Consider the following 16,297-nt stretch of genomic DNA (forward strand, 5'->3'; position numbering starts at 1 on the left):
TACCCCCACGATCGCATTGTTCAGAAATAAAAAATGAACATGCTTGTTTTACTTCTTAGTCACTAGTTTGGCACTGAGTATTGTATTATTAAATTCACTGATTTCTGACTCTTCTTTGCAATGCTGTGAGAACACTTTTGGCATAAGACATCACAGAAGCTAAAATCCTTGCTATGGGTGTTTTGTGCATGTGGGAGGGGTGGGAGGGGAATTTACACATGTTTAAAATTACATTTTCTCTGAATATAAAAGTCATTCATGCTTTATGTAAAACTAGTAAGTAGAGAAAAAGGTATAGAGAGGAAAAAATTCATTTAAAATGCTGTCACTTAGTCATAATAGTCACTTAGTGTTTTGAAGCATTTCCCCCAGACATAGTTAACTATATCGTACGTAAGAAATCATCGTTAAATTGAGCTGTTGATAAAGCTCCGTATCTTGTTTTCTCCCCATTTCTTATTGTATCTCAAGCATTAAAAATTATTTATAGATGTTTACAAGGGGCGCAAAAGATTCCATAATATGCACTATAACACATCTTTCTCTCACTGCTGAACATATGGATAGCTTCTCAGAATTTGACAGAATAAATAAATTGGTGATAAACATCTTTTCATACACTAAATCTTTGCCCATATTCCCTTAAGAAATCTTCGAAATGAAACCACAGAGAACATTAATGCTACAAATAGTGTAAAAGAATTGAGTTTACATGCGTTAGGCTCTATTGTAAGCACTTACATAAACTAATTCAACATTAGTTTAGTTTTACAGATGAGGAAACTGAGGCACACAAAGATTAAGTAACTCCCTCAAGGTCACTTAGCTAGAAAGTGGAGACGCTGGGACAAACCGGGCAGTCTGAGGATGGGGCTGGTGCTCCTCACCTCTGTGCTGCAGGAACGCTCCAGGCACGTACGTAAACATGACCCTAGCAGGTCATAAACACTGGACTTGGAAGGAGTTGACCCCCTAAATGAACCCCCAGACATTACAGAAAGCAAACCCCAAAAAGAGTAAGTCACTTATTAAAGTCACCCTGATAGCTTGTAGCAGATCTAGAACTTACATCTCCTGCTATGAAAGAAAACAGTTATTTCCTTCTATTAGTGGCAAGAGAGATGGGCTGGCAATTTTGCGAAATTATTAAGAGGGTATCGCCATAAATTGTCAGATCCTGATAGAACAAATAGGTAAAGAATATAAGGTATTTTACAAAGTGCTTTTTTTTGAAATGTGAATTACTGTTTGAACTGTGAAAGCAAGGTGACTGTGTTGTTCTTAATGACGGCAGCGGGTAAAGAAAGTTGGGGGTTTTACCAGGTAGTGTGTGCTGTTTACATGGGCACCAATTTGGCCATTTCTATTTTTTTTTTTTGAAGTTAATGGATATTTTTAGCTAGATGAAATGAAGTGGCTTCTCACTGTACTGTGAAATAAACAGAAGAATCTTTGGTGTAATTAATAAAGATACAATATGTTTACCAGAAGTTGTGCCTAGCTTCTAAATAAACTGTACAGTATATATCAGAATACAAAACTTCTGTTAAATATTTACCACAAAAATTTTCCATTCTCAATAAATCATTCCTTTAAGTATTTGCAATTGGCTGTTACAGAAATGAGACTGGGCCGTCCTGTTGATTTTGCATGTTTCCACTGGTTGGTTTAGAAGGCTTAATTTGGGGCGAACTGACTGAGCATTGGCAGTAATTCCACTTAACCAGTTCCTCTAACTTTCTTACTAAGATTGCTTTCCCAGAAAGAACTAACCTACCAAGAGCTGGGCCCATGGTGAACCATTCAACCTGTAGTTAGATTCTCTCTCTATAAATTACATTAAAGGAAGAATAAATGCCTTTTCACCCACAAAAAGGAGGCCGAGATGGTGGTGAGTCCTCCGGTGTCTCGTGTCCTATGTTTTCTTGAGAAGCTATGGACTGGTTTCACAACTAGGGAGTTAATTCTCCAACCTTGGGACACTCCTCCTCCTATTGCTCAGCTGGTCCTTTTTCTTCAAAACTCCTGATCTCAAGGTTTTTTAAGAGGTTAAGCCTTTCTCACAGGGACCAACTGATGTCACACAATTTCTGTCTGAATATTTATAGATTTTACTAAACTTGACTGCTGCCGTGGGAAGTGTGCTGAGCTCCAAGCAGGAAATGCTGTGAGTCTGAGGACACTTTGAACCACATAGCACTGTATTTGATCCATTCGACCTATTCAAATTTTCACTGCTAATCTTATTTCAAAGGAAGCCTGCCTCTGCTCTCCAGGGCCATTCTGTTTCTGCGGCACCTGGAATTTACATGGCAATCTGAGTAGGAGAACTGAGTATAGGAACTGCATGCAAACTTACATTCTTATTGCATCAAGACACCTGAAGAGTTAGAAAAAGATAAGCTAAAAGGAGGAACATGTACAATAAAGCTCTGAGAGGTAAAGTGGAAGTGTAAGCAGATAGGGTAGGGGGTCCTCAGAGAAAGAGAACCAGCCATGGCTTTCTTGACATAAGGGAAGCCATTTTTGGCCCAAGTCATTTTGTGATCCAAGCTTGGCCACAGTGGTTGTCCTTGAACAGGTCTCAATAATTAATGATCTTAAGGGAACAAAATAATGCCAGAACAAACTGACTTATCATGCAAGAGAAGTAACAATAGCAAAGGTAATGAATCAGTTGTTAAGACTCCCAGTTCCATTTCAACTGTGAAGATAAGCTAGAAGCATGTTCTCAAGCTGTTTTGCAGAATTCAAACCCCACTTGACCACTGAAGCAGCAGAACAAATGGAACATAAGGAATGATGATGTTGACCTTTCCTGACCCTTGTGAATTCAATCGACTAGAGCTGGACTCTGGCAACCCTTGCCTTAATTCAGTGCTGAATTCTCCTCTGCTCAAGCCCCTTGATGAATAGGCATGCACTGCCCAAACCCTTTCATGAATATGCATGTATCCTGAGCTTAATTTTGCCGTGCAAGGAAGACACTGCTTTGGGAAAGATGCCCCGTGTTCTCATTGCTTGCTGCAAGTAATGTTCTTCCTTCCCCTAATCTTTGGTTTGGTTGTGTCCTTTGGCTCAACACCCGCCAAGAGGCAAACCCAGTTTTCGGGTCACAGAAGTCCTTGGGTTAGTAAAAATTATTCAAAGACTAGAGAAGATGTTAAATCGATGATTAAGGAACAATCTATAATCTCAAATGCATTCATGTGTATTCTGTGGAGGATAAAACCACAAAGGCAAAAAGGCAAGGATCACTTCTCTAAATTTGGCAAAAGGCAGGGGCTAATGAACATGTTGACCAGCTGGTGCCCATCGTGACACTTGCAGAAAGCAGCAGTTTCATCTCACATCTCCTCCCCAAACTCAGAATGCTGTTCAAAGCATTTTAGGAGCCTATAAAACACCTGAGACCGAATTTGGGTCATTGTGCAGGTGATACCGGGAGCACAGTGAGCAGGGAGAAGATGACATGAGGCTGGAAATACCGCACTTAGTCACCTACAGGTGGCCCCAGGGATCCCCACCTTCCTCCTGCAGCCACAGGGGGCAAACGGTTTCTATTTTTCACTCCTAGTCCTTGATGGAATCTAGTCTGGCAAAACCGCCGGCAGAGGTCAGCAGTCTGATTCCTTGTTTGTTAGTTTCCTTCCTTGCCAACCTCTTCTCCCTCCTTTCCAGCCATCTAAACTTTTACCGAATATGCTAAAGACCATCTGGGGACCATGAGAATATGGGTAAGAGTAAGACACAGCACCTTCCTCTCAACCTGCTTATAACTGAAAAGGGAAGACAGGACACCCACAAACAAGTGTGACACCCAGCAGTGGGTGGTGATTGCTGTACAGGACAGAGGGTGCTGTGTGACCTCAGAGGAGGGAGATGCCACAGCTGACCGATCGTTGACTGGGACTCTTGCTGCAGGAGTCCTGCGTGAACTCGCTCTGGGAAGGTGGCAGGCATGGAGGAAGGAGGGCTTCCTAGACACAGGCCCAGAGGAAGAGAGGTGGCGGTGACTTTGACACATTTCACAGTGTTAAGAGGAACTAGAGGGCTACCTACAGGAGAGCAGCAGGAATGGATGGCGAGTAACTGTTCCCTGAAAGGCTCAGTTCCAGCCCTGTCACCTGGGTGCTGGCTCTCTCCAGTGGTTCCTCAACGTCAGCTTGCAACACCTGGAGGGCTCCACCCCCAGAGTCCCCGGTTGGGGGAGGGTGTGGCCTGCACATTGACATGTCTAGCCTGTTTCCAGGCGACGCTGATGCTCCTGGTCTGAGAAGCACTGCCTCTGTCCAGGGACAAAGCCAAAAGCCTCCCACCCCACGTTGCTGTCTCCCACTGGGAAATTTCCATCCTCAGATAGTCCCTTGGCTCCTGGTCTCACTTTCTTCTTCTCTTAACACTCCTTGTTCCCTTTCTGTGTCATCTCTGTACACTTTTCAGGACTTAACACCATGGGATCCGAATGTCATCCCACTAGGATGTAAATCCCATGAGAGACTGTTTCATTCACAAGCTCCTAAAGCAGTGCTGTATTCTGAGCACCCACACTCCTGTCCTCATAGGACCTAAAATAGTGTCAGGCATACAGTAGACACTCAATAGTACTGACTGGACGAATGAGATGCTGTCTTAGGAGGACGAGAGTCAGGGTAAGGGGCCTGGTGTAATCTGAGGGAGCGGCAATGGAGGCCAGGATAACTCGGATGCCACATCGCCTTCATCTTGGGAGTAAAGGAAAAGGTCCATTTCTTTGCTCTTATTAGAAAAGGTCTGGGGTTGGGGGTGGGAAGAAGGGAGGGTTACATAGCCTGGGGCTTGAAGTAACTGGAGAGTTTCTAGAGCAGCGGTTGTGAAGAGTGGACCAGCTCAGCAAACTAGGCTCCTCGGGGAAGAAGAGAAAGAAGAAATCCTCATGTGAGACAGAGGAAGCAGGCTGGCTGCATCTCTCTCTGCAACACCGTGTGGTGTTTCCTATCGGATATTGTATTAAGGTGATTTTCTACTCAAGACTTGCAGCCTGTTCCGTTGCTTCCACACCGAGGTCTGAGAGCTCAGGGAGAATTAGCCTCTCCCATGTGTCTTCCTCTTAGGCCCTATAAGTCAAGGGCTTAGAATATTTTTTTTCAGCAGCAAATTTCTAACTAGTCTAAACATTTTGCTACATAGGCTCATCTCAGATGTTTCTAACCTTCCATATGTTCAATAATTTTGATACCAAATATATGGCTATCATATCATTGCATATCATACACACATTACATACATTCCCCGGAAATGTGATTGACAGGCTATAAATAGGACCCCAACCATTTTATTACAAGTCTTGGGTCCTCATTACATTCACCAAAAAAAAAAAAAAAAAAAAAAAAGAATCACAAAAAGGAACTTAGTAAACATTGAAGTGGCTCACAACTTAGTTTGGTAAGAGGACAGTCTGAAAGGTGGATGGGGAGACAGAGGTATGGCAGGTGAGGTCACTTGTGCAATGGCTACAGATGCTGTAAGTGCAACCGACCAAGATTCTCATCTGCTGGTAAAATGTGTGCGCCTGTAGAAGTTTCACCCGTCAGCAGCTGGTAATCTCAGACGGAGATGCTATAAAAATACATGATGTGTGTGTGTGTTGAGAAAACAGAGGTCGAGAAAGAGCAGGAAGAGGGTGTGCTGACATGATATATTTGCATTTTCATTTGTTTTTTCCAATTTAGGTCATTGGATAAGCCTTTAGGATGCAGAGATGTGACTGCTCTCTCCTCTGAAGATTCCTAACCTTACTTGGGCACAAGGGAGGGGGGTCAGTGAGTCATCATTTGTACTCTAGGTACTTGATCAGTAAGTGTTGTGAAGTGAAGGGGGATGGGAGGACTGGAAAGACAGAAGAGGAGACAGTACCTCCAGTTCTAGGTAACTGACAGGAGGAGGCAGAGGAAGGCCCCTTTATTTGCCTGAGAGGATCCATTTTCATGGATCTTTTACTTAATTCCCCAGAAGGATAGAAGATAATGGAAAAGTAGTCAATTTTGTAACAGGATGTGTTTGCACAAGAGCCTTTCCAACTAATATTAGACATGATCATTACCTAATACAGTACTTTATAATACATTCCGATTTACAAAGCACTTAATCATTTCATTCAATGCTAGAGAAACACAACTTAATGGCTGCCTTTCCTTACCCCCTCTTCCATTGCTGTATCCTTTCTGCCCTCTTTTCGTTTTATTTTGAGCTCCACAAGTTGCTCTAACACAAATCTTCAGAGTTAAAGGTTTATTCTCTCTGCTTTGAATTCCAGCTTGGTGTCTCTTTCAGTCAGGGTCCCAGAAGAAACAGAATTCTGCTTAATTAACTGAAGAGACATTCATAAAGGACCTATAAAGGCACCTCAAGTCATACATATCCAAAAACGTACTGACTTGTTCTGCAAGGAGCTCAGTCCTGTTACCCAGTCCTGAGAATCACTTTACACTATTTGCTCTCTCCTCTCCCCTTTGGTTTCGCGCACGTGAAAATTCTACCTCCTCAATATTTCTTTAACTGGTTCCCTCCTTTCCCTTCAGCTGTCACTACCATAAGCCAGGCTGCACTGTGTATTACTGTGGTCACCACGATATTCCAGTCTTCTTGCCTCCAAATCTTCAGCCAAAGTCTCCCCTTCTCAATGATGGCAGAGGGAACTTAAAGAAAGCTTATCATCTAAATTCCCCGCTGAAAATTCCTCATCAGCACCCAGTCACCTTTGGGCATAAGGTGATTCATAACCTTGAAGCCTTCCCTCATCTCTCCTTACTGCCACCAAGAGAATGCCCTTTATTGTAGCCATAATTAATTGCTCTGATTTTTCAGACTTGACAAGCTCTCTTACCTGTAGTTCTTTGCACAGGCAGCATATTCCCTGTGTCTGGAAAACTTTAACGTGATTTCTACTTGTTCTTTATGACTGATGTCAGGGTCACGTCCTTTGAGTACCAAACTTTAAAAAGAAAAATGTAAAATATCTTGCATATTTAATAATCCACTCAACTTCCTGTTTGTCTTCTAAGCTTCATTTCACAACCAAGAAGCCTTCTTCGACCTCTTTGCACCCTTCAGTCTGGGTTAAGTGATCCTCTCCTGCACTCACCCAGCTCTAAGAGTTTTCTCTGAGGGCACAGTGATCCCAGAGTTGGAACTGTTTGTTTACTTGCCCAAATACTCATTGCGCTGTTCACATGTCCTGTCCTTTTATCTCTGAGTCCCAGACTAGCAGAGGGCCAGATACCTTACAAATATTTATAGAAATGAAATGAAATCCTCCCTCATTAAACACTTCCCAGCTTTGCCAGCTCACTTTGCTTCATCCCCAACGACTCTAGGGAATAGGAGAGGGTAGGAAGTTTTCTGGATTCACTAAAGATAGTGCTGTCAACTGTGAAAAATGCTGCGAACTTGGATGACCTGGCTTTTAGTCCCAACTCCACCACCAGCTCTGCAAATCCCTTTACCTTTTTGGAGTTCTGCTTCCTTGTGTATTAAATGAAAAGGATTGGGCTCGCTCTGATTTTTTTTCCCTCCTTCAGTTCTGACACTCTGCCTTTAAAAAGACCATATACAGAATAAAAATGCATGCTCTCAAATCAGCCTGAAGTACAAAAGTCTGAAAGCCCATTTGGACAAATATTTTTCTTCAGGAGAACCAAGAGAGAATGGGCTGGTATTCATTAAATATTGGAGTGACCACCGAGAGAGAGACTGCTAGTTACTTCACAGTATGTTCTCCTGGATCTGGCCATTATTTCATAGCCTCCCTTGCAGCTAAGGCCATCTAACTGATTGTGGCCCCTAGGAAGTGATGTTTGAACTTCTGGACTGTGCTTTTAAAGGAAAAGAGAGTGACAATCCCTTTGCGCTTTCCTGCCAGCTTGGTTCTCTGGCACTGTCAACTATACAGGCTCCAGAGTTTTACATGAGAGAAAATAAATTTCTCATTTAAGCATTGAATTTTGAGGTCTTTGTTCTGGGGAAAAAGAGAAAGAATAACAAAACAACAATAACAATCCTTAATAACACAGATTCTAAAGAAAATGTTTTACTATGTTCAAAGTACACTGAGAAAAAGAACAAGGATGACAGTTTTGTTGACGAAAACCACTTAGAGAAGTTTGCTTCAACCTTTAATAAGATAATTAATTGTTTAGGAACTTTACTATACTATCCAGAACAAGGTCCTAAAGCTTCATATTCTACATTCTGCTTTGTCGTAAAGAAGCTAATGCCCAGAGGCGGACTGAGAAGGCATTTATTTGGCAAAGCAAATTTTAATCCTATTGACCAGTTATCTTCCAATTGATCATAATGAAGACTCAAAAATAAGTCATCGAAAGAGTTTTTATTTTCTGTTCAGTAACTCCAAAAGACAGAAAAGCTTTTGTAGCTTGCACAACCTAGGCTGTGAAGTTACGAGGCATTAACATCCTTCACTGCTTTTCATGGGGTGGAAGTGATTACGCTTAATGGTATTTCCCAGAAAGTATCCTGGCGCCATAAAATAAAGGCTCCATTCTCAGGCTGGGCTCCACGGAGAAGGTGGCCCAAAGCACATGAAACACTCCTCCTTCCACTCGCTTAGTGGCAGAAGGAATGCTGACGCCGCGGAGTACCATCTGCTGGTGAGTTCAGGTCAGGAGCAGGGAGCTGCAGCATTGCACGTCTTTAACAAGCAAAGCCGGAGGCCCCAACACACAGAGCACATTGCAGGGAAGAAAGACTTTGGTCTAGTCAGTGACAAACAATCAGCACTGAGGGGTTGCACTTTTTGAGCTAGTGCATAAGGAAAACCAAAAATAGTCCCCCATTAATAAGAGCCACATTCTAAAAGGATCCTGCAGAAACACTGGAGGACTATTCCATTAACCGCAAACCAATTCGTGGGGGCAAAGGTTCAAAAGCAACCTTAGAGCCCACAATACACCCTTCACAACTCCTCACACCCTAAATCTGTATCTATCTCACACATTTTAATCCATCATTCATGATCTGAGATTGTTCCTTCTCGCTTTTGGCTCTTGTTATGAGAGGGGCTGCCTGCTTGGCTTGTTAAAGGTAAATGATGCTGAAGTTCTCTGTTTCTCTGCCCTGACTAGAGGAGGCTGAAATAGAGGCAGGAGAACCAGAGTCTGATTACAGAGGCCTTGAGAGCCAGGCAGAGGATTATGGATTTGATGGCAATAGGGAGCCAAAGTGGCTCTTTGAGCAAGAGAGAACACAACAGAGTCCTATTTTAGTAAGATCATCAGTTTGAGAAAGGTAGACCAGTTAGGAGAAAATTACCTTAATGGAAGCCGAGATGAGAAGTCCTGCCCCTGGCTGGTGGCTATTACAAGAGAGAGGAGAGGACCAGTAGGACACTTTTTGTAGGAATGGAAGGACCTGGAGATAACACGACTCTCAGATTTCATGTGACCACAGGATCTCTTGCACTCCAGCCTTAGGTTTCCAAAAGATCAGAGCATTACAAGGAAGCCACCATCAGAGGGTAAAAGAATTAAAAGCTGCTGTTGGGAGACAGAGGGGACCAGCCAGAGAGGTAGGAGGGAAACAAGTACGACGTCCCTGAAGTCAAGTCTGTTCCCCGAGTCTCCGTTTCTCAGTCATCTTCTCTCCAATATGACCCATTCCAACCTGGGGCCTCTTTGCTTACAGGATTTTGAGGACTAAACTGCCCTGAAATATTTTAATTTCCTTAAAGTCTAAATTCTTGAATCTCCATATCCGGCTCCCATGGATGACTAGTGACCTTGACGAATAACCGTGGGGGTGTCGGGGTGGGAGCGCAGGGTTGGGGGTGGCATGAGGGTGGGGGTGGGTACCGCACCAACACTGACTAATCAGAACGCACCAGCCGGCTGGCGGGCTGTGGCCAGCCCTGCACACACCTATGGTCGTGGGGAAAGGCTGAGTCCCTGAGCTTCTCCCCTGGGAAAGAGAAGAGGAGGAGGAGGAGGAGGAACTGCGCTGAGACATGAAAGGGTTCTTCAGTAAATGCGGGGCTGGTGAGGAGGGAGGGGTCCGGGAGGCCCCACACCAGGCGGCTCAGGCGCACGGAGCAGCTCTGGTGGCGGCAAGTCCGTTCTCTCTCCTCGCCCCACCGAGGTACCGGAGGGCTGGGTGAGCAGAGTCGGGGAGGCCCGGCAAGGGGTCCGCGCACAAAGCCCCCATCCAGCACTCGGACGCTGTACGGACTCAGGTTAACGTGTGGGGCTGCTTTTCGTACTAAACTGTAAGCTGCCAGAGGGCATCGCTGTGGGGATCAGCGCTCTCGGCACAAGCAGGCATTGGAATAACACTCCTTGCGCAACGAGGCGCACACCCACGGCCACCTTCTCTGCTGCTTTACTTCAGTGACAATCTGAAGTTCCTTCATCTTCCGTTTTTCTATGCCGTACAGCCCGCTTGCTTTTCTAATAACTATTTGCCATCAACGACTTATCGGTACCCTAGAGAAGGCGACCGGGGTTAAATCTCCAATTTTACCCAGTTACCTACTTTTCCTTTCTCATCCTGAAACTATCAGTTCCCTAAATAAGGTTAAATCTTCAGTTTTTCTGAAAACCCATTCTCTTCCATGCCTAAACAGGTGGCAGAGGGAGAGGAGCTGGTGGAGGTGGAGTCAGGTGGAGCTGGGGGGAATTCCAGCTGTGCCCGCCCAGCTACCCTGGGTTAGTGAGCTGTGAACCTGCGTTACCCTGTCTGTCCCTCATTTAGCTTCTTTGTAAAATGAGGGTACCAAAAACTGCATAATGCTATTAAGAAATTAATATTTTTTAATAAACGTTTGTATTAAGTATTGGTAAGTATTAGTAAGTACTTGACATGATGGTAAAAAGCTAAGTTGCTAAGAACCTTGCAATATCCATGCTATTGCATTTAACCCTCATGACAATTCGGTGGGGAAGGCTCTAATATTGTTTCTAGGTCCCAGATAAAGAAACTGAGGCTCAGAGAGGTTAAGGAACGTATCCAAGGTAACAGAGCTACCAGGTGTAGGAAAGCAGAAACTGAAGCCCAGGCAGCTGAACTTCAGGACTTACTTACAAACATTATGCTCCATTGACTGGCATGAGTAAGGTATTGAGTAAGTAGTTCTTGAAGAATCATAGCCACTTTGGTTTTCCAGCATTGCCAGAATTTATTGCTTTACGCTCTCAGGTCTCTCTTTTACTATCACTAAAAAAACACTACCCTAATTTCATGTGGTGGAGAAGATCCTTATTTTTTGCCCTCAAGATCACAGTAAAATAACTAACTAGGTCTGCTTCCAGGAATATGAGGAAATGAGGGAAAAGGAGAGAGAACACAGAGCGATGTCTGCCCAGGTCGGAGGCTCATTCACTGACTGATATTTATCACCGAAATGTTTGACTTGTGTTTAGCCCTTGAAGGCTGCTAACAGTTGAGTATCAATAAATGTTATTTGATGTGAAGTTATTTTCCACACTTGGCTTCCTTCCTTTTCTATGTATTTTTAACATTCCTTGTAAACGTGTAATTTGATAGTTATCCGAAAAGGTCTTCGTTGTTGTCATCAGATTTTCCTGTTGTGTTTTTTTTTTTTTTCTGAAACACTCAAATTTTCTATTTCCCAAGCCCCTATTATATACCTGGCACCATACAATTGTTATTAGTTTATATAGAAGAAAGACCATTAGCTGCTCTCAGAAAGTATGCCAGTTCTATTTTTTGTTCATGCTCAGAGTCGTGCAAAAGATAATCACATATTATTAGATTCAACCAAGACCTACAAAAAATATATATATATTTTACAAAAATGTAAGAAATAGGGCTGCTTCATTAATCACTGCCAACAACACCAAGACAAATTACTTAAGGGACAAAAAAATGAGGTGGTTTAGAATCACTTTGGATGCGCAACAAAAATAATGCTTAATACTATTCTACCCTATCATTCTGCCAAGTTCTTGTTCCCTGAAGAGCTAGACTCGTAGGAAGTAGTTCCTGGGGAAGTAAAGCAAAATAACCCCAAATCTAAGCTGCATCTGTCTTTGGCAATGAGAATGACCTGCAGCTAGTAAAGGGGAGGTAAAACCCCCATTTTCAATGGTGAGTGTGCTCAGAGACGTTTCTGGTTTTGAAGACGCTCTGCTGGGATGGACCGGGAGGGCTCCCTGCAGTTTCTCATTGTTTCATCTTTTCCTTCCGACTTCCAGACACCTGTAATTTGTACGTTTGGGACTCAATTATGTAGCAGCCAAAGAGAAAATGGCAACTATTACTTTCTTTGCAAAACAACAGAAAAGGTAGTGCAACATCCTCCAGAAAGTTTCCAGATTCTGTAGGAAAAGGACACTGTCTTTTGCCTCATTTCGTTTGCAAGTGGTGCTTAGGAAAGTGTGCACACCGGCTCAGCTGAAGCAGGCCTGGTACCTTCCCTGTCGACAAGCGCCACACACCGAAACAATATGGACAGGACCATGGCTGAGTGGGGGAGGGAGGTCCTATGTCATATGGACATGTCAAAATCTGTGAAATATGTTTATCACATGGCCTGGCATCTGTTAGGAGAGTCAGAGTAAACTCCTCCACACCCTTAGTCCGCACTGCCAGAGACTAAGCTTGGCTTCCTTACCCAGATCTCCAAGGGCCGTGACAAACAACAGGATGTCACGCCGGGACCATGTGTGTCCAGGAGACAGAAAAGCAGCTCTCACAGGTTAACTCCTTCTCTGTTTCTCCCAGGAACACTTGGGTCGAAAACTTGGGGATTGAATTACCATCTATAGCCCTTACCTCCACCAACACCTCCGCCCCCACCCTGTGTCCCCTTAAACTGAGGGCACATTTTAAACATTTCCTCTGTAAGCACTGTATTCAGGGGAACCCTAAAGCAGTGCCCAGTTCTTAGGAGAGGAAGGGAAACAATTCTCTTTCCAGGGTCACACTTATAAATTCTTCTTTATGCTGCTGCTAGAAGAAACAGCTATGCTTTAAGACCTGGCCATAATCCAGTTCTATGTGAAGGTTTTCCTCAACTGGTCATTATTGAGCAATAGTAGACTGTTTAAAAAGATTTAAGACACTACTTTTCCTCCTCTGCAGAAAGAGGCACTAATTAGGGTTCTTCCAGCCCTAAAATGCAGGAATGCCATCATTTCCAGATTCAAAGAACGACCCCCTGCAAATTCAAGCAAAGCACATGCTGTATGTTACACAGCCAGCCTTCAGGATAATCAGATGCATGCAGTCCCACACCGCTTTATACGCAGCCCTGTGTCTCCTCATGGAGGGAAAACACAAAGCATGCTAACCCACAGAAGGGGCAAAAACAAACTGTTTTGCCCTTCACTGTTTCTCCTTTTAGAAAAACACCCATCATTGTACAGTTTGCTACGTTTGTTCTGCTTATTTTGAGTTGACTCATTTGCATGGCTCAGATTTGAAAATCTTTCTAATAACCACACTGTAGGCTAACAAGCACTAGAAAGAAAAAAAAAATCACACTCAATTCTTAAATTAATCACTGGTGAATTTCTACCCACTGCCCCTGCGTGCTGTTCTAAAGGGGAAGCCTTAGTTTTCAGGTCACAATTCACGTGGCGCAACAGCATCCTTCCTGCCAAGCATCAACCAAGGCAAATACTGCACATACTGGCCACGGCTACTCCAAAAACAGAATCCCAACCAACACTGGTCCACAGCTGAGGTCGGCACATCATAAAAAGTAGGGGAAACATGACTTGCGCCTGCCGCCTTCTCTCCAAAGAGCCGGGAACTGCACGTACATTTAATTTTAGGAAAGTGGACAGAGTCACGCAGAGACCACAGACCAGAAAAAGCGAAGCGTGCTCAGGAGCAAACCAGCCCCCTCATCCGACTAAAAGTCACGCAGGGCATGAAAGTTGTTCCACTTACCCGGCATAGCGGTTGCTGTAAAGGTGGCCGTGCCCTGGTTGCAGAATCTTCAAAAAGAGCAAGCAAAGAGGCAGAAGAGCAGCTGTCCGGCTCCTGGGCTTCCCGAGGAGCTTCATAGTGGGACGATGAGAGGAGCTGAAAGTTTCTCACTGCAGTCACCCAAGGCTGGAGGTGGCTCCCAGCACCCCCTCCACATGCACACGCTGCCTCTGGGAGAGGGTGGGGGAGCGGGGTTGTGAGTGAGCAAAATGTGACACTTCTTTCCAGTCACAGGGGGGAAAAAAAAAGCTTAAGCAGCCGAGGGAGGGAAGTTGCTATTAAGACTTGGTCCTGGGACGAGCAAGCAGAAGCAAACAGCGCCCTGCCCAGCTCAGCAGCTGAGCCTGGTCCTCAGTCAGGCTCCCCGAGGAGGGGCTGGGCCTGGCCTGCGCTGACTCACCGCACGGCTGTGCGGGTGCTGCTTCCTTGGGTAACTCCTCTTTTTGTTTTTTCGTTTTGTGTTTTTGTTTTTGTTTGCTGTCCCACTTCAAGCCCCTAAATTTCTTTGGACAAACTTTCTCCTTCCGTTACCCTCTAGAGCAGAGGACCCTATCCTAATTGCAAAAGATTTGTTTGAGGATGAGCTAAACACAGGCATAGAGCATTCCAGGCTTAATGTTTTGATCAACCATGGCAAATTTCTTCGTGGATTCCACATCCTGAAATGCACAGTAAATAGTCTCGAGGAGTGTGTCCACAGGGGCGAGTTGGGGCCCCTGGGTGTGGGTGGATGGCCAGCCCAGGTCCCTGCTCCTGCCTGCACCAGGAAGGGGCAGCGCTGCCCGGGGCTTCGGGGACATCTTGTGCTCGCTCCACGTCGTCAGCAGTGCTCAGACCTGGGGCCATTGCAAAGGTTCTCGTAGGGAACAGGAGACCTCTGGGTGCTCAACCTCCTTCGCCGCACTTTCGGAATCACTTAGGGAGCCAGGCCATTTAAATCAGAACTCCCGGGGGTGGGGTCAGTTGTTTAAAAAGCTCCTCAGGTGATTCCAGGTTCAGCCACCACCACCGTGCTGGTCTAGAGCGAGGCTTCTCAAACCCCATCATGCATGCGGATCACCTGCGGAGCTTGTTAAGTGCGCAGCTTCTGATGCAGTGGGCTGGGGCTGGGGCCGCAGGTCCCGCAGGTCTGACGAGCTGCCAGCTGACGCTCTGGCTGCTGGTCTTTCAGTCACACTCTGAGGAGGAAGGCTCTTCTTTAGAACGAGGTCTGCTTTTTCCCGTTTCTCTAAGAACTAGGGGTTGGAGGGCAACTTTGGAGCAAAACCAGTTCCTTCTTGTTTTTCCCACGTTGGTGATGAAGCAGGCCTTTTTTTTTTTTTGAATTGCAGAATAGTTAGTTTACAATGTTGTGTCAATTTCTGGTGGGCAGTATAATGTTTCAATCATACATATATATACATATATATATTCCTCTTCATATTCAAAGCAGGCTTTTTTTGCATTCACTTGCTTCTACCCCAGTACACCAGGTTACCCATCTTAGGGGGAGGGGGATGTGCTTTGCTCTCGTAAATAAGAACACTGTTATCTAAGGTGCCTCCGGCTATCCCCCATGCCAAGGCCCGCTTGTGCACTGGAAGAGACTGAGCCATGTCTCTCTGTCACACTCACTCATTTACTTCTCAAATCTCCTGAAGAGGCATGACCAAGGATTCCTGTACCCTCTAACCTTGTAGCCAGAGCCCCTGGGAGAAGAGAATGCGCCAAATCTGCCCCGTGTTCCCTCCCTCGGCAGTTGAACTGAACTCATAGGAGTCTGGTCCGTAACAGCTGAAATGATTTTCATCTGAGATGACTCTCTGACATTTTCTCCAACTACGCATGATCATTAGTTCATCCCTTCTCCGTGCTTTCCTCCCTCACACCTGGGTGTCCTCCGCTGCAGGGCAGGGCGCCTGGAAAGTGAGCGTCGGTCTGGTTTCCTCGCACGGCTGCCTTCTCCTTGAAGGCAGAGCCGAGTTCCTTTCTCACTCGTATGGCTGCCTTTTCTCTCCTGGAGGGAACACAGTGTTCACTGAAGGAATGATCAACAGGGTTTGTTGAGTAAGCGATGAACCTGGGAAGGGACTCATTCAACAAGCATTCACGGTGTGGCCTCTGTGTCCAGAGAGAGGAGAGGCCCCCGGAGAAGCCGAGAGCTGTGCCGCTGAGGTCTCCTGCTTTTGCTTCTTACTCGTTTGTGGTGGTGATTTCTTCCTTCCTGATTTCACAGCCCGGCGCCTCGGTCTCTGTGACCTGGTGAGGTCGCTCTCGGGGCTCGCAGCGACGCTTCCTGGGGCCTTTTGGAGGAGGCCAAGAAAGCCTATGCAGCAGCCAGTGAGCCGTGGAAATCAGAGGTTACTGTGTA

The 16,297-nt window shown here is 45.1% G+C and overlaps 2 protein-coding genes across 4 annotated transcripts in view; both read right to left on the reverse strand.

Moving 5' to 3' along the window:
* CPA6 (carboxypeptidase A6) overlaps window positions 1-14,333 on the reverse strand; it is a 181,273-nt gene extending 166,940 nt beyond the window's left edge. Inside the window, exon 1 of one of the 3 annotated variants that reach the window (XM_045507112.2) lies at window positions 13,909-14,333. In XM_045507112.2, the coding sequence (XP_045363068.1) occupies window positions 13,909-14,024 (116 nt within the window). In that variant the 5' untranslated portion in view covers window positions 14,025-14,333. Of the gene's footprint in view, window positions 1-6,865; window positions 6,933-13,908 lie in introns of those variants that run through there. The other 2 variants (XM_010970621.3, XM_010970622.3) reach the window with 2 other exon arrangements.
* A 238-nt stretch (window positions 14,334-14,571) lies between these two features.
* LOC123613035 (phosphatidylinositol 3,4,5-trisphosphate-dependent Rac exchanger 1 protein-like) overlaps window positions 14,572-16,297 on the reverse strand; it is a 71,099-nt gene continuing 69,373 nt past the window's right edge. The window contains 4 exon segments of the mRNA XM_074354896.1: window positions 14,572-14,783; window positions 15,008-15,182; window positions 15,814-15,943; window positions 16,124-16,229. Of these exon segments, the coding sequence (XP_074210997.1) occupies window positions 14,572-14,783; window positions 15,008-15,182; window positions 15,814-15,943; window positions 16,124-16,229 (623 nt within the window).

Source organism: Camelus bactrianus, chromosome 29, assembly GCF_048773025.1.
Source record: "Camelus bactrianus isolate YW-2024 breed Bactrian camel chromosome 29, ASM4877302v1, whole genome shotgun sequence".
NCBI lineage: Eukaryota > Metazoa > Chordata > Mammalia > Artiodactyla > Camelidae > Camelus > Camelus bactrianus.